Here is a 23,596-nt window from a genome sequence, read left to right as displayed (position 1 = left end):
AGTGAGATCCATAACCCAGGCTTAGAGGAAGGTGTATAAGAGTCTCCCCTAGTAGCCTCAATGTTCAGGTGAAGTCATGTGGCAGGGGGTCAATCCCGAAAGCTGAAGCATCCAGAGGAAGTGAAATCTACACATGCTCAGAGAAGTACTGGGCTTATCCTGAGAACATATAAAATGGGTGCTGGTGTCCAGCTTTACTAAGCTCTAGCTGAAGTCTTCCATAGCTCTTCCATACTGGAGAATATGTACTCTGTCTGCTCTCCCGTGGCTGAGAGGAATACATTGCAAGCTTGTGAGAGACTGGTGTGTGTGTGTGTTTTAAATCCTGCTTCTGGAACAGCTTACAGAACTCTATCAACAAGACAGCACCTTCCTGCAGGTATCAAGGCACAAAAGGAAAATGTATTGGGCTGCAGCAGGGAACAAGCAAACTTGTGTACAAGCCTTTAGTTACCAGCTCTTCTAACAACCAGCTGGGGTGGGAAAGTACAAGAGGAGCAGGAATGGTCAGTGCCCATTGGGACTGGTAGAGCAGGAGGCAGGAGAAAGTAGTATATTTGGGAGAAGCCTAGCTGTTAGCCTTTCAGAGGGGCAAATCAGGCACTGAATGCTGCAAAGCACCACCTAACCAAATTTAGGCCAACAGAATCCTGGGAGGAAGGAGCTGTTCTGCAGGCATGAGGCTTTTCCACGGGTTTAAATGATGGTATTCAGCTCCCCCTTCTGGTCACAAGAGCAACAAAAGCTCATTGAAAGGAAATGCTTGCATCACCAAACAATTAGGGCAGTGACAGAAAATGTTGCCCTGCCCTCACATGAAGTCTTGGGTTTCCAATTTTGGAAGAGGGGGGGTTGCCTGCTGGGGAGCGGCACTGGGGAGATGGCAGGCTGGTGAGGCCCCCTATATTTAGAGGCCCTAGGATTCAGCCTACTTAGCCTATACAGTGGTACCTCAGGTTAAGTACTTAATTCGTTCCGGAGATCCATACTTAACCTGAAGCACCACTTTAGCTAATGGGGCCTCCTCCTGCTGCTGCTGCACCGCTGGAGCACGATTTCTGTTCTCATCCTGAAGCAAAGTTCTTAACCTGAAGCACTATTTCTGGGTTGGCGGAGTCTGTAACCTGAAGCGTATGTAACCTGAAGCATATGTAACCTGAGGTACCACTGTACATAAATCTTGCACTGGCTATAACCTATACAGGAGCAGGGCCCTCTTAACCGCTGGCACTAGGGGTGCATGGCACCAGAGCGCCAAGCTCTCAGGGACACTAGGGGCGCCGGGTAGATCTTTGTGCCCCAGCGCTGCATATGCTTAAGACGGCCCTGCATCCTGTTGCATGTGCCAAGCTGCGGGTTCCTTTGCTGGCTTTTCCACTGTTGGTGCACGCTCCCAGCACTGTCCAACGTGGGGTGCCAGTGCAGAACAATGGGGAATGCAAGCGGTATCGGAGGCAACGTCTCCGAACAGGATCCGTGTGCTCCTATTTGTCAGGTTATGTTGCTACCTTCGGTGCTGTTGGCGCGCGGCGGATCCCACCACAACATTACACGGCGCTCTGGGCACAGCACCCAAACAGTTAGCTGCCATGCAGCTGGGGCAAGAGCCAACAGCCGAGCAGAGCAGAGCCTGTTGGAGCGCCGTGGGCTCTTCTGCTGTTGCGGCTCAGCGTGAGTTCAGGGGCGAGTGTTGGAGTCCGGGGAAGAGCCACCTGCAGCAGAAGAGCTGTGGCGCTCCGACGGGCTCTGCTCTGCTCAACTGTCGGCGGCTCTTCCCCGGACTCCAACGCTCGGCCCCTGACTCTCAGCCTGGTGTCCCTGAGAGCCCGGTGCCCTGGTGCCGTGCACCCCTAGTGCCAGCAGTTAAGACGGCCCTGCTCCTGGTGCTATTAACAGTAATCCTTCTAGTTGGTTAATGAGTTCAGCAACTTCCATGCACATGATGTGTGATGCTAATTATTTTCCCCAAGAGTTAAATGATAACTAAACAGAGGCAGCTACAGGAGAGCTGTGAGATTCAGGCAAGGGTCAGATGCCTTGTCAATCTCAGCAGGTATATAAGAGGACGAGCCGGCCTGGCCACCATTCTCCTAGAGAAGAGAAGCCTAGCATGGAAGACTTGTGTATAGTACGCAGATCTTAAAGGGCCACAAAGGGTAAACCACCCAAAAGGTATGCTGAAGTGTTTGCTAAAACAGTCATAGCAGATGCAGCTGTAGTTAGTAACTCAGAGAAGGTTTGGGAACCTTCAATCTTCCAAGAGGTTCAAAGTTTAACCTCAGAGGATGCTGAGCCATGGTTAAATGCCATGAAGGCTGAACTTGATTCCTTAGAAAGGAACAAGACATGGGAACTAGTTCCAGGCCTGCTCAGGCCACAAAAGGTTTACAAAGTTCAGTTATTGCAAAAGTTTTTCAGTGTTAATTTTATGCATTTTTTAAAATCACCATGGTATTTAACAATAACATCTTATGTCCTTTAGAGGAGAAATTGTGAATTGTAGAATTTTAAATACCTGTCATCATCCTTGGCTTCACTCAATTTTGTTTGTAACACTCTTCCATTTTCTTCTAGTTGTTAGGGTGGGGGATGGGGAGGGGCCTCACAAGTGGAGTAGCCCAGGGCCTCTCTTTATCTAAATCTGGCCCTGCAAACAGGTCCCAGAGCTGGCTGGCTGCCTCTTCCGTTCCGCCTGACATTTAAGCTTCTCTGTGCCCCATTAATCTCCACAGCCAAAGCCTCCCATTTCATTAAAAGGTACCGCTGCATGTTCAGCCCCTAAGCCAGGCCCAATGAGGAGGTCTCCAAGCATCCAGGTTTTGAGCGAGGGGGGTGGCTTTGCAATGCCTAGTGTTCCCTCATCTGGGCCAGGTGGGAGAACCCCTTAGGGCAGAAGGACAGAGCTGGAGCCCAGTGGGGCTGGCTGCTGGGCCCTTTACTCCTTCCGCAAAGTCTCTTCCATGGGGCTGACCGCGAGCCTGCTCTCCATTTTCTTGGGGGCCTTTTCTTTTGTCTGTACTGTGGGTGCCATCTGCACAGACTGCTGGCAGGTAAGAAGAGCAAGCCATTTCCCTTGCCACTCTTCAGAAAGGGTCTGGGAGGGGCACATGGTTGGTTGGGTGGGTGCCAGGAATAAGACATGTGCTCCAAATGTCCCTGTTTGCCATATTTCCTTTTTCCCTTTCTCGGGATGAGGGCTCAGAGAGGGAAATCACTGCCCCTGATTCTTGCCTTTTACCCATGACTTGTTAAAACTCTGGCTGTGGCCATGCTTCAGGGTTCAGCTTCCTCTCCAAGGAGTTTCTAGAATGGGGAGGGACAGCTGCTGGTCCCTAATTTCATCTATAGAATACTGGAGGGAAATAGAAGGGGATGGGAAGGGCTAGGTCTATGATTTCATTGCCTTGTGCATAACTGGGCTTTTCATTCCCTTAGGGATCAGAACGTGGGTGTATGTATTAGTTCCTAAGGGTTTAAGCAGAGTTGGTGGGAATTTTAAAAGGGGTTAGTCACTTCCAGGGGTGTTGCTTGGTATTTTAAATCATTTGAAATTGAGGCACAGGCCCATGGCCCAGATTTGTATCAGATTTTCATATGCTCGTTTATAACAGTCTTTGGGCAATTTCAGAGGGCATGTGATTGGAGGGGGGGTGGAGGAATTTTGTCATTGCTGTGCTTTGTAAGTAAGCGGTACGAGCTTTTTAAAAAGCTCATAAAACCTTGAGAACTTCCCCATAAAATTCACAGAATGATGTACAGGTGAGCCAATATTATCATAGTTACTTTATTAAAATTACAAGCCATCCCTCCAGACGTTATACGTCTAGTACCTATTACTGACTGTGGCATTGGAAACGTACATTTAAAGCACATGTATCCTCTTCTCAAAAGAATGAATCCTGGGAACTGTAGTTTAAGAACTGTAAACCACAGTTCCCAGAATTCTTTGTGGTAAGGAAATGCTTAAGATGCATGGTGCATGTGTAGTCTCTGCTATGATCTAGCTGCCAGCAGATTGCCCTGTCATAGCTGCTGCACCGCTTCAACTGAACTGGTGTCTAAGTGTTTTAGCCCTGAGTGGTCCATCTATTGAGGACCAGTAACTGATCTAAGGCTCCCTCGCTCCTGCCTCCCCCCCCCGTCTCTTCCAGGTGAACAGCAAAGGCTCTGTGGTCCTCAGCATGCGCTGCCGAGGCCTATGGGGAGAGTGCGTTTGGGACAAGTTTGTCAAAATCTGGACCTGCGATGTCTTCAGCTCTTACCTGAACCCGCATCCCGGTAAACGTCACGTCCCAAATCTGACCATCGAGCCCCACCAAGCTGCTGTCAAGGACAACCCCTTTTAAAGACAGCTCCCTGGTTGGCAGGGACACGGGTGGCACTGTGGGTTAAACCACAGAGCCTAGGACTTGCCAATCAGAAGGTTGGCGGTTCGAATCCCCGTGACGGGGTGAGCTCCCATTGCTCGGTTCCTGCTACTGCCAACCTAGCAAAGCATATCAGTGCAAGTAGATAAATAGGTACCGCTCTGGCGGGAAGGCAAACGGTGTTTCCGTGCGCTGCTCTGGTTTGCCAGAAGCGGCTTAGTCATGCTGGCTACATGACCCGGAAGCTGTACGCCGGCTCCCTCGGCCAATAAAGCAAGATGAGCACCTCATCCTCAGAGTCGGTCATGACTGGACCTAATGGTCAGGGGTCCCTTTACCTTTACCCTGGTTGGCACAGCAGTGGTGGCAGGCAATGGACCTTGACACAGTTGGGTGGTGGACAGGAAAGCAAATGGGAGGCATTGTCCAAACACTGGGATGTCTGCACTGAGTGCAGCAAACTGGTTTTGCTGCTGTAAAATCACTAAATTGGTTTTTCCTGGCTGTGCACATGCAGTACTATGACCTTCCCACGGGGGGCAACCAAGGCTGTGTGAAAAAAAGATAATTAGTGGTCTGTGCCAAGTGGCTGGCTTCTGACCACAGAATGCTGTTGGTTGGTAAACTGACACCTCCCTTTCACTTCCTCTTCTCCATTTATAACTTGCCACAGTCCCAGGAGATCGCTGGGGCTCTAGAAATCCATTATTTCACACCCACAAATGGAATTTCTGCTTATTTCAGTTCTTCTCCTGCTTTCTGGGTTTTCAATTTACTGACGACATTTCTCTATGAGGCAAGGGGCTGCCAGTCACTACAAATCAGCATTGTGAACAACCTCACTGCCACAGGGCGATTGGAAGGCCAACAGAATATTTGCATGTTTTTATTTATTTTTCTAAATATAAAGAATTTGGGGATTTATTAGCACAAGCTCTGGGGATGGCCATTAGCTTATATGGCTAAACAACAACAACTACCTGGAACCAGGCTAGCTTGGAATAGAGCCTCCACATTCAGGACAGTCTACCTTTGACTTTCAGGTGACTGTGCCTTTACACTCTGGTACAGAGCATCCATAGGCATCAGATTGTATGCTATTGGAGGCAAGATGCTAGAAAAAGGCGTTCCTGGTCAGATTTGAGAAGGCTTTGTCTGTAAGATTACTCCACATTTTAGCCATGGGGTGCTGAGAGTATTTGAGAGGATGATGCTCCAGTCTAGAACTGTGTTGTGTTAGCTCTAAGACAGGTACTTCCGATGACTCACCACGCTGGCCAGGGCTGACGTAGTCCAAAGCATTTCTTTTTTCTTTTTTAAATCATTTTTATTGGTTTCACAAATACAAAGTACAAATATACACACACTAGTAAAAACATATCAATATAAAGATATTCTCTGAATCTCAAGACTTTCCCCCTTCTCCTCCATGGGGTCTCATTTTAAACATCTACAACTGCATATTCATCCGTACTCCAATTTTTATATCAAACCATATTGTCCATAGTAATTTTTACACAACAAGTGAATCCAAATCCTGCTCTTGTTTCCATCTGCTTACAGTGGTCTCCTAAGTAACTTATAATTTTTTCCCATTCTTTTATAAAGGTATTTATCCTCTTAGTTTCTGAGTTTTCCACTCAGCTTTGCCATCTCGGCATAGTCCATCAGCTTGGTTTGCCATTCTTCTCTGGTAGGGACTTTGTCTTCTTTCCAACTCTGAGCTAATAGCATCTGGGCAGCTGTTGTTCCATACTTAAAAAGTATTTTCTGCTCCTTTGGTATGTCGGTACCTGTAATTCCTAATAAAAAAGCTTCTGGTTTCTTAACAAAGGTTATTTTAAGCAATTTTATTATTATTATTTCATTATATATATCATCTCCAACCTGGTGTTTCCAAATGTTTTGGACTACAAGAAGCAGAGGGACGCGGGTGGCGCTATGGGTTAAACCACAGAGCCTAGGACTTGCTGATCAGAAGGTCGGCGGTTCGAATCCCCACGAAGGGGTGAGCTCCCGTTGATCAGTCCCAGCTCCTGCCCACCTAGCAGTTCGAAAGCACGTCAAAGTGCAAGTAGATAAATAGGTACCGCTCTGGCGGGAAGGTGAACGGTGTTTCCGTGCGCTGCTCTGGTTTGCCAGAAGCGGCTTAGTCATGCTGGCCACATGACCCAGAAGCTGTACACCATCTCCCTTGGCCAATAAAGCGAGATGAGCGCCGCAACCCCAGAGTCGGCCACAACTGGACCTAATGGTCAGGGGTCCCTTTACCCTTTACCTTACAAGAAGCAGAAAGAAACATGTAGTCCAAAACATTTGGAAGCACCAGGTTGAAGGAAGACTCCTGTATGATTCGCTGGTCCATGGTCAGAGACAGGATACTGGGACAAAGCACCCCTGGCCTCCCCCCCCCCCCAAACAAAGCAGACCCTGCAGTCCCATATTTAACAGTCCCATACTGATCTTGTCCCCACTCAAAACCATGCTGGTGTGTTTCTGATCACTTGCTGGGGCTTGACCTATGTATCTTCCTGCAGGGGCCATTATCATCACAAGAGCCTCACTCATCACATCTGCCATCGCAGGGGCTGCAGCCTTCCTCTGCCTCCTCGCAGGATGTCCATATTTCCGCTGCTTCCAAGAGGCCACGGTCAAGTGGCGCTGCCTCTGCCTCTCCACAGGATGCTATCTCTTTGCAGGTATGTCCTCCGCTGAAGACCAGAGGCTTTCAACTGAGCCACAGGTCCTCTGCCCTAGTCACTCCTCCTTGAGCCTTCCCATGACACATAGATCAGGCTGCACAATTCCTTATTGCAGAAGAAAGTGGGGAAGCATGCCTAGACCCATGGGGTATTGCTGCATGTGACCCCACTCTGAGTGGTGAGAGATTCCAGCATTCACCCAGGGTTTGGTTTCCTTGGAATGAAGGTCATTGGAGACTGTGGCGTCTTTAGAATTTTATTTGGACGTATGAGTAAAGGATAGAGGAGCTTGTGGCTTGGAGACTCCAGCAGGTCTTGCTTCCACATTAGGGTTCCAGGGAAGCCCCACGTCACAACTCATGGGTCCAGCACAGAGCAAGATGTGCCTCTATGTCTCCAGCTTCCAGCATCAACCAAAACACACAAACATACTTGCTTACACAACCCTGTGTACGTAAGACTAAAAGTTTCACAACTTCAGAGCAGCTCATGTTTCATGGTTCTCTTTTCTGGGCTGGAAGGAGGTCAGTCCAGAGCAGTGACTCAAGCAGAGAATCAACAGGCAGCCTCTTCTTTGGACAGGCACTTTGGGAAGAACTTTCTGGCTGTTTTGGAAGGTGATGGACTCTCCTTCCTTGGGGGTTTCTAAACAGAGGTTGGATGGCTATCTGCCAAGGATTCTTTAGCTGTGATTCTACAATTCTACAATTCAATGATTCACAAGAGTCTTAAATCAGTGGATTTCTGTATTCCTTGCAGCATACCAGTGGGTCTGGCACCATGGGTATAGCTGGGGGGGGGGGGCAATTTCCCTTTCAAATCAAGTAAATAAATAAAAACAATTAACTAAAAGTAGAAATTGTAGACTTTGACAGATTTTTCTGAACACTTGGGGTCAAAAGAAAGTAATTTAAAACAACTGTTGTAGAGACATTTCATTCTAGACAGAGAATGATGGCAAGTGGGTGCCCTGCTCCCCCCCCCCAACATAAATCCTAGCAACGCCCATGTCTGGCACCCAGTTTGGGAATTCCCAAGCTAAAGACTTGCAGGGAGGGAGGGAGGGGGCATGGGCATAGCCAAAGGGGGGGGACAGGGAGGGACAGCTAACCCCCCTAAATCAATAAAAAATAATAAAAATACATAGCTAACTGAGGTTCTGCCCCCCTCACAAAAATCATGGCTATGCCCATGGGGGGGGGGAGAAAGTAAATAAATTCTGCACTCCAAGTTCATAAGAGTTCATACCTCTCTCCCTTTCCTTTTAGGCTTTTTGTCCTGCATTGGCGTGATCCGATATTGCCTGTATGTCTTCTTCCAGCACCAGTATGAGGTATTTCCCCTGTCTGCTATGGCTGTGTGTCCTTACCCACCCTCCTTGTGGTGGTTGTATTGTACAACACACAGAGAAATAGCGCTGGCAGCCGACTCTTACTCCAGCACAGATAATGGGGAGATGCTTGAAGGCAGAGGGCTAGCCTAGGGCAGTGCTGTGCCAGAATGCCCTCCCTCTTTTTTAAACAGTGTCCCATCTCTTAATGAGAAAATAAATTGCATTTCAAAATTACCAAAAGGACAAGAAGGTTTTGGTAAGATTCCTATGGGTGGGATGCAAGGCTTTGGTCACACCTTGCTTTCTAATAGTGCTGAAGAGCATTTGAAAGTCTCCTGTCCAGGGCTGGCCCACCCATGAGACATGCTGAGGCAGTTGCCTCAGGCGGCCGCTTGGACAGATACATCCAGGTTTGCTTGGAGAGCCTCCTCTTCAATCTCCTTCCTTCTCCCTCCCTGTGAGGTAGGTTAGGCCCCTAAGGCCACCCAGTGAGCATCATCGTGTCTGAGCGGTGATTTGAACCCTGGTCTCTCCTGGATCCTAGCCCAACACTCTAACCACTACACCACACTGGCTTTCGCAATCAGCACCGTCCATAAAATCTGCCCGGTTGCAGTTTCCAACAGGGCAGTCCCAACTGACAATGTGTGAGATGTAACATAAGTAGTCATGTACAACACTTCCTGTTTGCCCAGAGTGGACACACGGGGATGTTACTCCAGCCAGGAGGACTTCCTGTCACACCTGCCTGGAGCATCCTCCCCCTGCATGTGTCCAGGTGTGAGCCTGTGAGACCCCATAAATGGGAGGTCACGCAGCCATCTTTCTGTCTCGGCCATTTTCTCTTCATGCTTTTGCTGTGTGCTGGCTCTCAGCCGGAAGCACATGGGCTCAATCCCCATAAACTCTCTTCTGTAATCACAAGCTAAAGCTTGCCTTCAGTGAACCTACTGTGAACTGAATGTGAGTAAACTTCTTATCATTACTTTTAAAAGAAGACTGTTGTGTCTTTATTCTTTTTAAGAGGGAACAAAGGGGATTTACCAGGAACATAGCTGACAACGTTTCCCTTTTTTAAAGGGATATTCCCTTATTCCGAATAGGATTCCTCGCAAGAAAAGGGAAAAGTTGACAGCTATGACCAGGAACAAACCTGATCTGGACAAAGCCAGATTGGACTGCTAAAGTGAAGAGATTCAGATGAATCTACCAACTAGCTTCCTGCTAAATACTGGGGAATGTACTCTGCTACTGACTCACTAGCGTGACTGAGGAAGGATCATATTTACCGTAATCATCATTCCCACACAATGCACCCCACAGCACCCCACAATGCCAATGCCTGGGATCCCCCTCCATGCCAAATCCTTGACCAACGAGCTCTTTCCCATTTGCTTTCTAGGTGTCTCTGAGCATCCCTGGATTCCCCAGCTTTGAGTATGGCTATTCCCTGTGGATGGCTGTAGCAGGTGGCCTGGCAGCCATTGCTGCAGCTGTCACGTCGTACTACGAAGGGGTGCTTCTTAAGACCTTTGGCATGAGTCCAGCCAAGGAGATGCCTGCTGGAGATGCTGCTGGGACTACTTGGACATACGTCTGAGGGAGGGAGGGACCCCAGAGCATCTTCTGATAGTGGCGTTTAGTAAAAAGTAAGATGTTTCTCGCAGGTGCTTCTTAGAGGACCATCCGATTCCATGATTGTGACCCATCAGAGGAGCTCAACGATCAAGGCGGTGCATAAGGAAACAGACTGTCCTTAACGAGAAACACAGAAAGATAAAATCAATAAAATAATCCATAAAAACTTTGTTTAAAACATCAGCAAATACTAATTAGTTGCCCGTGCCCTGTGGAGCTCCTTGCAGGTAGAGGTTTTGGCAGAACTGCAACTCCCTTCTTTCAGGTGTCTTTTGAAAGCCTTTGCAACAAGAACTTTATCCATTTTTTAGGCGACCAGTATTTGCTGATGTTTAAAACAATGTTTTGATGGATACTTTTGTTGGTTTTATCCTTCTGTGTTTTGTTGCATCTTGTGATACGTTTTATGCAAGCTTAATTATAAATAAATGTGGCGAGTTGTGAAGCTAACTTTAGCGGGAGGTTGAACAGAAATAAAAAAAAGCCCTTTGAATGGCAGATGGGGCCTGCCCTCATAGACAAAGTGCACAGCACCCCTGAGCATGGGCAGAATTGGCGTCAAAGGAAAATTTTCTTTCTGATCAGCAGGTCGATCAAACAAAGCATGGCATCCCACAAAGTCCTACTCAGAGTAGACTCAAGTTAGCCATTTTTATGGACATACTCTAATGTTGGATACAACCCATAATCGACACTGTGCCGCCTGCCTCCTCTTCTCATAGGGACAAAGCTGAATATTTGCTCTAAGGTTGGCACCCTCAAACTGTGGTCCACGAGCTTCATTCAGGTGGTCCGTAGTGCATCCATGAATTTGTGGCTGCAGGTGGAAGACCGCACAACCATTGCATTAAATATTCCTAATTGAATTGTATTTCCGCTGCTTTCTTATGCCTCATAATGTATTTTATTGTTTGACAGCCTTAATTTTATTGTACTGAATGGGGAAATGGCACAACATCCAGCACAGTGCATTGCAATTCATACAACAGGCAGAAAATACCATCAACACCCTCAACAATTTTCGACTGGTCTGAGTGAGGAGGAGAGGTTTGGGAACCTAAAGCACAATGTGTAGTGTGGGGTTTCTGTGTGGTTGATTCCCCCTCTTCCCGCCCGCTCCCCATAAGGGTTTGTGCAATCTGGCCTGAGAAGGCTCAGGAAGGAGGACCAGGTGATGGGGGGAGTGGGGCTGGTGCTGCTGCTGGCCTTCAACATCTGCCACCTGACGCAGCTGCTTCATTTTGCCTAATGTTAGGACTGGCTCTGAAACCAAGCTGGATGAAGACAGCATAACAACAAAAAGCCAGTCTAGAGTGTGCTCAACTAGCCAAAGCCCTGGACTTTCCGAATACTTTCCGCAAGTTGCCTCCCCAAAGACTCCTGAGTAAGCTTTAGCAATCAAGGAAAAAGAAGAGAACCAGGAATCGGTTAAGCTGCAGGAAGCAAAGAGCAGGAATAAATGGACAGTTCTCCAAATGGAGAGAAGTAAAAATTGGGTGTCTCCCAAGAATTGGTACTGGGGCCCCTGCTTTTTAACTTGTTCGATTCTGGATGAGTCAGATCAGCCCCCCCCCCCCGATTAATCGACGACCGTGATGGTTTTTTCAAAGTAGATGGTGAAGAGCTGCATCATTGCGGATCGGGGAGGTGTTAGGAAAAACACATTGCACATGCTCAGAGATCATTCCCAGAGTCCAGAGACCGCGGGGCTATTGCAGCTTTGCAGCGCCTGTGCGGGGATCAGCAGCTAAAGAGAATGGCGATGCCGCTCCCTTTTAAATCTCGCGTTTAACCCTTTCCCGCCTCCAGGCTCAGCGCTGCCGGCGAAGGGGAGGAGCCGGCCGGCTCGGGGAGGGGCAGGAGGGCGCCCCGGAGGCTCTTGCTGGTGCTGGAGGGAGGGAGGGAGGGAGGGAGGGAGGAGCTGGAGCCGGCAGCCGGGGCGGGACGCCGGCCCTTCTGTCAGCTCCGCAGCTGAGGAAAGCACCGCGGGCAAGACTTCTAGCAAACCTCGACGGGGCGCGATGGCTCCTCGCGTCCGGCTGCTCAGGCGAAGTTAGAGGGGACGGGAAAGTAGAGGAGTACCGCCACAGCACCTCGCGGGCCGCCCACCTTTCCTTTGCAAGGCAAGGCACCCGACGGAGCGGACCGCCGAGAGACGCCGGAGCCTCCCGGGAGACCGTCGGGGCGAGGCGGGCGGCCCCCGTATGGCTCCCTCCAGGTGTTGAGGGCCGGCCGGACAGGCAGCCGTCGGAGGCGCAGGCGATGGCCCTGGAGCGGGCGTTGCAGGCCGCCCGCCAGGGGGACGTGGACACGCTTAAGGCGCTGCAGGCCGACGGGCAGCTGCTGCCGCCCGCACAGCTCCGCGACGCGCTGGGCGCCTCTCCTGCTCACCACGCCGCCCGCGCCGGGAAGCTGAACTGCCTGCGCTACCTGGTGGAGGAAGCGGCGCTGGCCGGCAACGGGCGGGCTCGCAATGGGGCCACGCCGGGCCACGATGCCGCCGCCACCGGCAACCTGGCCTGCCTCCAGTGGCTGCTCACCCAGGGAGGGTGCCGAGTCCAGGTGAGCACCGGTGGAGCGAGGGGACGCCCTGGCGCGCCTTGAAGGGTTTTGCGCCTTGGGCGCACGGAAGGGGACTGCGTTCCAAGCGGCTCCGTTGACGCTGACCTTTAGGGGCGATATCTTTTAAAGGACACCTGTTTGGAATTCTTATTTACTGTATTTAGGAAAGGCCAGCAGAGCTCGGAACAGAAAGGGTCAAAGATGGGAATGCCTCTGATTGCGCGCAGAGTTCGTTTCTCTCAACCCAGTGCTGGATTATTATTTTTTGCGGGGGCGCGCAGCAATCTATTTTTTCCCTGTTGATACCCATAGCTAGAGTTTTTAGAAAGTTGGTGGGTGAACAATTTGGCCAAAATTGGAGGGTTATGTGTATGTATGTGTTGCCTCTGAATTCCATTTTTGTCCTGTGGAACTCTCATCCACAAAAGTTTGGTGATAGCCATCAATCTTGACTGCTTTAAAAGAGGAGAGGGCTGTCGGTGGCTACTAAGCACGATGATGGCTGTACTTTGCTTCTGTGATCAAAGGCAGCAATGTTTCAAAATATCACTTGTTGGAAGCTGCAGGAGGGGAGAGGACTATTGTGCTTGATTCCTGCTTGCAGGTTTCCTACAGACATCTGGTTGGCCACTGTGAGAAGAGAATGCAGGACTAGATGGGCCATTGGCCTGATCCATGCCATCATCCACTAAGCACTGCTCACTCTAGTAAGAAGAGGGACCTGCTGGTTGGAGGTAGCATTTTTCCAGCCTAGCTTTAAGCCCCAGCACTTCCTCTGTGCAGATTCATTTGCAAAGACAGCACGCAGGTGTCCTCTTCTCCCCCAAAGTTGATCATGCCTTCGTATTTAGAATAGGAACAACAAATACGTAATTCAGAAGTCAGTACCGAAAAGGAAAGAACAGGGAACAGTTTCTTGGCTGCTCCATAACCAAATACAGTGGTACCTCGGGTTACATACGCTTCAGGTTACAGACTCCGCTAACCCAGAAATAGTACCTCGGGTTAAGAACTTTGCTTCAGGATGAGAGCAGAAATCGTGCTCCGGCGGTGCAGCGGCAGCGGGAGGCCCCATTAGCTAAAGCGGTGCTTCAGGTTAAGAACAGTTTCAGGTTAAGAACGGACCTCCGGAACGAATTAAGTACTTAACCCGAGGTACCACTGTACAGTAGTTACAGCAAGAGCAAGTGCTGATTACAGGAGTGGTGCTTGTAAAGGAGGGCAGGAGTTCCTCTGAGCATGTGTGAAGTCTGCATCCCTGTCTGCTGCATATTCTGTGCTTAACTGGGAAGCTCCCTTTATGTGAAGGCAGGTGTTCAGGGCCAGCAGAGTTTCTAAGTAAGAGAGTCTTAATACTTTGCAGGGCTAAGCTCTTGTTAGCCTGAGCAAAATGTTTAGGTTTCTCCCCCCCCCCCCGCCGCCCTCTTTGGGAGGAGAGGAGGGTGCAAAATTCAGCCTCTTGGTGTGTGGGGATGTTGTGTAGGCAAGACATTCACAATGTTGCATATGGTCAGAAACACTGTGGGGAGAGACCCTCCCCCCACGCGGAAGAATTTATTTAAAAGCAGACTAGATGTCACCCTAGACACTGAAGGAAACCTGTGTTGACCTCTGAATGCTTGATTGACAGGGAAATGCAGTCTGGCTCCCTGCCAGAGTATTTCTCCATGACCTGGGGAGGGGCAGCTTCTCAGCAGTAGAGCTCCCACTTTCCATGTACTATAGAAGGTCCCAGGTCCAGTTCTTCTGCAGCTCCAGGTAGTGCTGGGATAGAGCCCTGCCTGAAACCCTGGGAGCTGCTGCCAGTCAGTGTACAGCAGCAGCCTTTGCAGTCTGGTGCCTTCTAGATGTTTTGCACTGCAACCCCTATCAGCCCTAGCCCAGGTCAACCTGGCTTGGGCTTATGGTAATTGTAGTTCAAAGTATCTGGCAGGCACCAGGTCACACACAGCACTGAGCTACATGGGCCAATATTCTGGTTTGGTATAAGGCAATTTTTATTGTTCAGCTGGAGCATCTATAGCTCAGGGATGGAACTATAGATGCTGTGCATGCAGAAGGTCCCACCTTTAACCCCTGAAGGCATCTCCATGTAGCACTAGGAAAGACTCTTAAGACTGCTCCTTACAACTCCAAGCACATGCTAAAATCCAACCGTGCTGTAAAATGACCTTTACTGTATGGTAGGCAATTGGCATGTTTCCATTGCACTGCTTGATTTGCGTTAAAATGCCAAGTTCATTTGTTATTTATTTCTTCCGTTAAAAAATTACACACCGCTTGATTGTAAAACAACAACTCCTCAGAGCGTTTACAAAACAGTAAAATCAAAAAAGATTTGCGACCAGTGCTGGATTTACGTATAAGCTAAACAAGCTATAGCTTAGGGCCCCACTCACTTGGGGTCCCCCCCAAAAAAATTAAAGAAAAAAAACCCCCACTGGATGTACATTTCTAAAATATAAGATAAAAAACAAATAAAATAAAACCTACATACAGCAACGGACGAGCCCCCACGCCTGCCAACCTAGCAGTTCGAAAGCACGTCAAAGTTTTCGTGCACTGCTCTGGTTCGCCAGAAGTGGCTTAGTCATTTTGGCCGCATGACCCGGAAGCTGTACGCCGGCTCCCTCGACCTTACCTTACATACAGCAACAGTGTTTTGTGTAGGCTCCTATGATGTAAGGAATGGGCCTTGCCTGCTAGCCTGCTCCCTAAAATATCACATATTTTGTTATGTGCAAATGGCTTTAGATACCTATTAGGTCCATAAATTACCATATATCATATATTCAACACAAAAAACAGTGACAATTTGTTGTTGACGAAGGACAGCTGGACATATAAAGGGCCCCATTCCCTTCAGAAGCTTAGGGCCTCATCAAACCTAATCTGGTTTGCAAGAAATGGAAATGGTTTCCACCAAGGAGGACTGTGGTTTTTTGTCTTGAACATCTTTCCAATGAAGGTGGTTAAAGTTGTTCCAACGTCGGCGTGAGTAGGCTGGGGCACCAGGAGAAGAGGTGAAGCCTAGAACACCTGCTTTGGATGCAGGAGGTTCTGAGTTCAATTCATAAGGGCATCTTCACCCATTAAAGCAAGGGGTAGGCAATCTTTTCTCATGCCAGGGCTGGGGAGGGCCAGAAACAAAAGTGAAGGCTCCTCGGGATTCCAGGTGGAAAGTCTTTCCAAGTCTTATCTGAATGATGCGAGCCAAAACTGGGACCTTCTGCTTACGCTTGGGCACAAAACAACAGCTCCACCCCAACATAGAAAGCTGTTTTATGCCAGCTCTGACAGATTGGTCCTTCTCACTGACGGGCAGCAAGGCTCTCTTCCAGCCCTACTTGGAGAGATGCTGGGGAGTGAGCCCAGGACCTTCTATATGCAAGGCAGATGCTCTGCCTTTGAGTTGTGGCCTTTCCCAGATATGAAGGAAACTTGGTGTGGATTTTTGCATGGAAGGATTGTGAGCCCCATTCATTTCTGGTGCTCCAAACAAATACCTGGGCTCAGAACTCTTCAGTGTATGTCTTTTGCATGTGGTTGGTGGAACTGGTTTCTAGTAAAAAAAAATCATCAAAACGGATCTCACAAGCCCACTCCTGATCATTTTGAAATTATGTGAATTTTGGACTGAAATGTTCTGCATGTGCATTGATTAGAGAAGAGTGGACCAGGAAAGATACAGAGCCATTGTTTGGACGGAGCCTCTGCCATGGTTTACTCAGTTCAGGCAACACACCTAACCAAGGTTTGCACAGAACGCAATTTAGAACCCAGAACGTTGGTTTGGGCTTCCAAATATACAATGGGCAAACCAGGCTTTGGAGCTGGTTGATTTCTTTTGTTTTCCATCACTCCAGCATCTTGTTGCAGCAGCCATCTCCACCCACCTCCCAAGACAGAAAAGTGCCTCTGTGGATTGTCAGTTCAGACATATGCCAAACCGTAGATCGCAAACTGTGGTTTGAAAAGCCCCTTCAGACCCTGGTTTCTGATGCCAATTTGCCAGGTGACCACAGACTGTGGTTGTTAATGCGAAAGCATCCTATATACAGTACCACACTTTATCTTTCTTTTCCATGGTTTGGTGCAATTATTGAATGGAACTGAAGTGTAAGGTGTTCTAGTCCAGGCAGGGAACTGAGATAACCAAGAAAGGATTGGCATTGTCGCTCATGTATTCCCGTGGGGTTGGAACCCCCCCCCTTTTAGGGATTCCTCCAAACTGTGGTCCGCAAGCTTCATTTGGGTGGTCCACAGCACACCTGTAATACCATACAACATCTAGCACAGCCGCCTTGTGTCCCATCAGGGGGAAAAGGCAGGGTATAAATAAATATGCAATACTGATTTACAAATTGCTACAATGGACAGGAAAAAATGATTAAACAGTCTGCCAAGTACCTCCAAGATTTTCACATGGTTTTTGGGAATTGGGGGGGGGGGTTGGGAGGGCAGAGGCCAGTGGGATGCCACCACCTTTGACGAAAAACCCTTCCTTGTTGACTGTTTCTCTTGGGTAGGAAAGGACCATCTTAACACAGGTCCCGGAGCCCCATTGTGAATTCATGGTTTTCTTAGGCCAAACCTGAATGCTGAAACTCTGCTGGGAGCAAGTCAAATCAATGCCAGCATTCGTGTGTAAAGTGGGAGGTCTCAGATTGTACAAGTACTGAAAAAATGGTTAGTTGGCAACATTTCAGCTGTGTGTGTGTGTGTGTGTGTGTGTGTGTGTGTGTGTGTGTTTTAAAGCCTGCAAAGGTGGGCTAGGAATAGTATAACTTGTGTGCCTGGTGGCTTTCAGAGTCCAGGGAATGGGCCTGCCCTTCATTGCGTGTCCTATGAGCAGAAATTCCACTGATCAGTGAGCAGTGATTAGCAGGGCAAAAATACATCATGTAAAATAAGGAGGAGGGGCTGAACAAACTAAAATTCTGCTGCTGAAAACAACTTTTTGCAAAGCACCATTTCAGTTGCATCTTGCCCCAAGTTGCTGCATTATATTTGCCATGCTCAGGGCCATTCCTTTCATTAGTCAGAGTGAGGTGGCTGGCTACCATAGGCAGCAGGGCGATGATGATGGAGAACAAAGCTCTCTCTCTCTCTCTCTCTCTCTCTCTCTCTCTCTCTCTGTGTGTGTGTGTGTGGTGGCCTTCCTTGTGCCCCTTAAGCCAGGTTGCTGTCCTTCAGGTGTAGTGGGGGACACTATGACGCCCTCCAACATTTTTCCAATGAAAATAGGGACGTCCTATTTTCAACAACCATAAAAATGAGAATGGTGATGATGATTTATTTATTTATTTTTATTTATTCATTGAATCTATATTCCCCCCTATACCCACAGGTCTCGGGGCGGCTCACAGAACAAAATCAAAATATAAAACTAGAAAATTTATAATCAAAATATAAAAAACAACCCAATAACCCCCCCCCAAAACCCCCCACATTTTAAAAGGACATAGGCCATGATAGTGATTACTATTTTATTTATACCCCACCCATCTGACCGGGTGGCCCCAACCATTCTGGGTGGCTTCCAACATGAATAAAAACATAATAAAACATTTTAAAACTTCCTCATACAGGGATGCCTTCAGACGTCTTCAGAAGGGTGTATAGTTATATTCTTGGTTCAGGATGTGTATGTCACATAACTCCATCAGGACCCCTTTGTTAAGTCCAATCAAATTTGACCATGGGGTGTAGTGCACATCTCTGCTTTGAGGCCGAGGGAGCAGGCATTTGTTCACAGACAGCTTTCTGGATCATGTGGCCAGCATGACTAAACCGCTTCTGGAGCAACGGGACACTGTGATGGAAACTAGAGCGCACGGAAACACTGTTTACCTTCCTGCCACAGCAGTACCTATTTATCTACTTGCACTGGTATGCTTTCAAACTGCTAGGTTGGCAGGAACTGGGACAAAATGACAGGAGCTCACCCCTTTGCGCAGATTTGAACTGCTGACCTAACTCCATACCCTGCCACACTTCTCTGGTGAAAATAGGGACGTCCTAAGGGAAGCGGGACATTCCAGGATCAAATCAGAAATCAGGGTGGCTTCTGTAAATCCAGGAGTGTCACTGGAGAATAGGGACACTTGGAGGGTCTGCAGTGTTCCATGACCAGTGTTGTCATCCACTTAGTTTCTGTGCATGGTATTGGTGAGGGGAAGAGCCATTTTCCTTCTGCCTCAGGCAGCAAAAATGTCAGGGGCCAGCCCTGTCATTTGCAAGATACTCAGTTGTGCTTCCTTCATTGCAGGGGATTAGATCAGATAATCTTTTGGGTCTTTCCGCTCCTGCTTTAAATCTTTGCCATCCTTGGTAATGTGTCCCAGGTTTCCAACACCCACCCACCTCTCCAAAGCTTGAAAATCCTGTGCTAATGGCTTCTGCTTCTTAGCATCCTGTGCATTCAATGGAGGTGACTCTTGACCCTCTTGGTTGTGTTTCCATGACTTGCAGGACACAGACAACTCTGGTGCCACTGTCTTGCATCTGGCTGCCCGCTTTGGGCACCACGAAGTGATCGACTGGCTTTTGCGCTTCGGGAGCAGCGACCCGCTGGCAGCCACAGACACGGGTGCTTTACCTGTTCATTATGCAGCAGCCAAAGGAGACTTCCCTTCCTTGCGACTCCTCATTGGGCATTGCCCCAGGTAAGAGATCAAAAGCAAGTTTGTTCCTCAGTAGGGACTAGTGAGTTGCTTAGGTTTCTTTTGGCCCATTGGTGGGACCGTGGCATTCTTTGGCTCACTCCCACTAGCAGTCCCCCCCTCTCCCCCCGCTGACAATCTGCTGTGTGATTAATTCTCCTTTGGTTGTGATGTCCAAACTGCATGTTTTAATTTGGAAAGCAACATGGTTTTGGGTTCTGAACTACAGAAGGAAACAGCATTAGGAGTGTGCATGCTAGAGAAAGCTGCTGGAGAATTTGCGGCCCTTGTTGTGGCCAGAATTTGAAATGGCAGGACCCACCTCCTTGCCCTCACCCCAAGTGTGCAGTATGAAAAATGGAGTGTGGTGACTACTCCACATGGCTGTGCAAAATGATCTAAACTGTCTCAGCGGCCGAAATTGGGCTGCTGCCTCTTTGTGTTTGAGAGGCTGGTCTGTATTCTCTGCAGCTGGTTCTCACACAAATGACAGTCCTCCCCCACATTCCTCATTGCTTTGGGCTGGCCTTCGTTTGTTGCAGATCTTGGTGATAGAATGGGCTGCACCATTTTGAACTGCAGAGGTGTGTAATGGGGGTGGGTGGGCAGGGGAGATGAAATCCCATTTTAAAAAAGCAAAACATCTTGCAAATAAAAAATGAAGAATGGCAGAAAGAAACATCCTATCCTTTTAACCTGCAGACCTAGCTTTTTATTTCTTTAGCTTGTTTGGTCCCCAAAGCAAGCAAGGCCGTGGGAAGCTATTTGGAGTTTTTTAAGGACCCAGGTTTGGAGCAAGCCTGCTGCCTCTGGGTAGAGGGACCCTGGCAAAATGATGGCATGGCAGAAGGGCAAGTTCAAGTTCCCAGCCTTGGGAGCAGGACTGAGCATCAAGTCTACTTCCTCCAAGTGGCTCATAGAGCCATCTCTTTTCAGGCTGGTCCGCAAGACAGGCTCCTGGTTCTGCTGCTGACCCACATCTGTAGGCTTCCTCTTTGCAATGCAGCCATGCAGTGCTTACACTAGGGTGAAGGATGCATAAAGATGCATAAATTGGTGGAGGTAGTATACAAAAATGCATTGCATGCAGCAATATGTGTCTCTAAGGTGAACTTGGCTGTGGGTCCAGGTCCTTATCTCCCTTAACCCTTGTAGGCTAAATTTGATAGGTGGCCAAAGCTTGCAAATCACCAGACATTACAATGACATCAGGGGACTTCAAAGCACCTTGCAGGGCTTTGCTTTGGAGTGCTGCAGATCAGCATGCTTGAAGTTGCTTCCCATTAGCTGAAATCTGTTGCAGGGATTGGCTGCGTGACTGAGCTCCCTCTTGCACAGCCAATCCAACAAGATGGAAATCACCACCCATCGGCTGATAGGTGGTGACTTCCGGCATGCTTTCTGCAGGGATCAGCTGTGCAATCTAGTTCCCCATAGGAAATTCAGTTGCACAACCAAGCTGGCTGCATCTCTTCCCAGTGTTCAAAATTAGCCAGGTTGCAGGCGCATTTTGCACCTGGCAATCGGCCGCTTGTGACCAAGTGACGATGCCTGGGAGCCACGATGGCGCCTGACACCTCCACAATCCAGGTGCATGCCTGGGGATCTCTGGATCCGGACTGTTTTCACACACTCATGCCACACCCTGCAGGAATAGGCCAATTTATACATATGCAGACTATCCCCGAATAAAGTGACTCTTCTTCTCTAAGTTCTCGGAGCCCTTAACCAAGCTCAAGGCTGTCATCTGAACTAGCCAGATGTCTAACTGATCATCTATCACAGTCATCTTTAGAGCCATCTTGACCAAAAATGACAACTTGACATTCCATTTTGGCGACTGTAACCTTGGTTTTATGGAGCCATCTGGTGCCTAACTTATTTAATTGAGTTTCTAACATTGTCTCTGCCTGCCCTGTACCTGTGTGGAGCAGGTTGGCACGGTTTGAGGAAAATAGCCTCATGGGCCAAATTGGGACTTGTGCCAGGTCAGATTTTACTTGTGGGCTGGCAGTTACCCACCCCTGAGCTGCAGGTCTGAAGAAATTCATCCTCCTTTGTGGCCCTGTGAAATGGCCCTTTTTGTAGTAAATGTAGGTAACAGCCTGTAACTACACTTATTGGCCTGCTGGCGTTTCAGCGAGATCTGCCCCCCACCCCCACTCCGCTGCCTTGTCCTACCATAACAGTGAAACCCGATTTCAGCAAACAGCCAGGGAAGAGGCTGCCTGTCCGTCTTGACTGCCGTGAAGATTTGTTCCCGTTTGTTAAGCCCTGCTTGCCTTTCTCCTCCGATGACAGCTTTATCATGGCGTGAAGTCAAATGCTTGCTCTTTTGACAGGGCACCAACAAAGCCAGGTTTAGATCTTGATGGAAATATTGCTCCCTTGTGCAGACGTGGTGCAGCCGAGGATTTGCACATGGTGCTTTTGCAAAGGGGCGATAACACAGCCGCCTTTGTCTCTGCCGGAGGTTATGTAAATGGATTAAGCCGCCTGCAAGGGAGGGATGGTTAGCCAAATGTGAAGAACTGGGGTGGGGGGTGGGGAACCCTTCCATGTGCAGTAAATGCAGAGGGAAGAATGGGGAGCCATGTGGATGGTGTGACTTCTGCGTATTTCCAAGCAGAAACACAGAATCTTTCAATTGTGAACTTGGGAGGGATCCCAAGGGTCATCTAGTCCAACCCCCGGCAAATGCAGGAATCACAAATTTAAAAACCCTCCGATGGAGGAGAGTCCACCACCGTCAAGGTTTGTTGGGTGTGTTCGTGCACAGTCATTAACGAAATGAACAACACAAAGCCAGTGGACCTGATGGGGATACCTGCCGAAGTCTTCAAAGTGGGCAGAATTGAACCCTTACAACAACTTCACAAGCTCATTGGGAGAGAGAGGAGATCCCAGCAGACTTTAGGGATGCCACAATTATCAATCTCTTTTAAAAAAGGTGATAGAACGGATTGCGGAAACTATCAAGGCATCTCTCTCTTCGCTGCAGCTGACAAAATTCTTGAAAGGATCTTAGCAAACTGTCTCCTAACTATATCCAAGAAAACCCTTCCTGAATCTCAAAATGGTTTTCGACCTTCTAGGGTAGGCATCCCCAAACTCAGCCCTCCAGATGTTTTGGGACTACAACTCCCACCTGACCACTGGTCTTGTTAGCTAGGGATGATGGGAGTTGTAGTCCCAAAACATCTGGAGTTGGGGCATGTCTGTTCTAGGGGGACAGTGGATATGATATTCACTGCTTGACAGCTTCAAGAAAAATGCAGGGAGCACAACCAACCCCTGTATATGGTGTTTATTGACCGAACTAAGGCCCTTGGCACTAAATCATACTGCCTTGTGGACTGTCCTTCTGAAAATCAGCTGCCCGGATAAATTTGTGAACATCCTGCAGCTCTTCCACAACAATATGACGGCAACAATTGTGATAACAGTGGCTCTCAAAGTGGGATCAGGGATGCTTTATCGACCCAACTATATTCATGTCCTTTACTTAAACCCCTGCTGTTGTTTAAAATCACCATTCCCCTCTCGGTTCCTTCCATCTCTGCTTTACTCAAACTTCTGCTGTTGTTTGAACCACCTCTTTCCCCCTGTCAGTGTCCCCCATTCTCACTCTCAGCCCATGGTCACTGGCCCTGTGCAACCTGCCTTCTCCTTTGTTTTCTTGTTGTTGTTTAGTCGTTTAGTTGTGTCCGACTCTTCGTGACCCATGCAAATCCAGGATTGTGATGCAGCGCTATAGATACTCCAACAGGGGCTGCGTGATGACAGCCTTGCCTTCATTGTATATAGGAAGACATATTTTTGCCACTGGGCGTATGTGCTGGTATATGGTCACTTTGGGGGCAGTTGGGGGGTGGGGTTTGGCGGCATTTCCACAGAGCAAACTTCCTGTAGGTCACATGTTAATGGTGGGCAGGAATGGATGCCAAAATGGGCCTCCATTGAGTGTGACCCTTACCTGTACACACTAGGCTCTATTCAAGCCAGGTCCTCCTCAAACCCACCTCTTTATCCCGGCAGACAAGAAACATGGTCACAGTTCAAGAGCACATTCTAGACAGGCAAAGCTGCTTCAGGAGGGGGGTTGGAGTAGGGCTGGTGGGGGCTATGGTCAGGGAAGACGGGGCATGGCTTAGGACAGGGTTCGCCAGCTTTTTTGGATCAGTGGACACCTTTTGAATTTGGAGGCAGTCACAAAATGGCTACCATGTGGAGTGAGGGAATAACACACTGAAGGGGAGTGGGGAACAGCAGTTGTTTAGGATTCCTGTTGCCTGATGTCCAAACCACCCGCTTACCAATCACAGCTCT

The 23,596-nt window shown here is 48.6% G+C and overlaps 2 protein-coding genes across 2 annotated transcripts in view; both read left to right on the top strand.

The window, feature by feature from the left end:
- The first annotated feature begins 2,775 nt into the window (after positions 1-2,775).
- LOC309346977 (claudin-16-like) lies at positions 2,776-10,859 on the top strand. The gene is made up of 5 exons (XM_081871384.1): positions 2,776-3,050; positions 4,152-4,278; positions 6,905-7,066; positions 8,338-8,402; positions 9,805-10,859. The coding sequence occupies exons 1-5, from the start codon at positions 2,961-2,963 to the stop codon at positions 10,000-10,002; spliced, it is 642 nt and encodes a 213-aa protein (XP_081727510.1). The 5' UTR covers positions 2,776-2,960; the 3' UTR covers positions 10,003-10,859.
- A 1,123-nt stretch (positions 10,860-11,982) lies between these two features.
- Positions 11,983-23,596, top strand: part of ESPN (espin) — a 116,552-nt gene continuing 104,938 nt past the window's right edge. Inside the window, exons 1-2 of the mRNA XM_081870915.1 lie at positions 11,983-12,602; positions 19,077-19,270. Of these exons, the coding sequence (XP_081727041.1) occupies positions 12,303-12,602; positions 19,077-19,270 (494 nt within the window). The 5' untranslated portion in view covers positions 11,983-12,302. The remainder of the gene's footprint in view (positions 12,603-19,076; positions 19,271-23,596) is intronic.

Source organism: Podarcis erhardii (genome assembly GCF_964252035.2).
Source record: "Podarcis erhardii genome assembly, chromosome: 7".
Taxonomy (NCBI): Eukaryota; Metazoa; Chordata; class Lepidosauria; order Squamata; family Lacertidae; genus Podarcis; species Podarcis erhardii.
This window is presented reverse-complemented; position numbering and strand designations above follow the sequence as displayed.

Excerpts from the sequence above, each read along its gene's own strand:
- LOC309346977 (XM_081871384.1), top strand. The coding sequence starts at position 2,961 with ATGGGGCTGACCGCGAGCCTGCTCTCCATTTTCTTGGGGGCCTTTTCT. Across the intron at positions 4,279-6,904 it reads TTACCTGAACCCGCATCCCG|GGGCCATTATCATCACAAGA; the intron begins GTAAACGTCACG and ends ATCTTCCTGCAG. Across the intron at positions 8,403-9,804 it reads TCTTCCAGCACCAGTATGAG|GTGTCTCTGAGCATCCCTGG; the intron begins GTATTTCCCCTG and ends TTTGCTTTCTAG.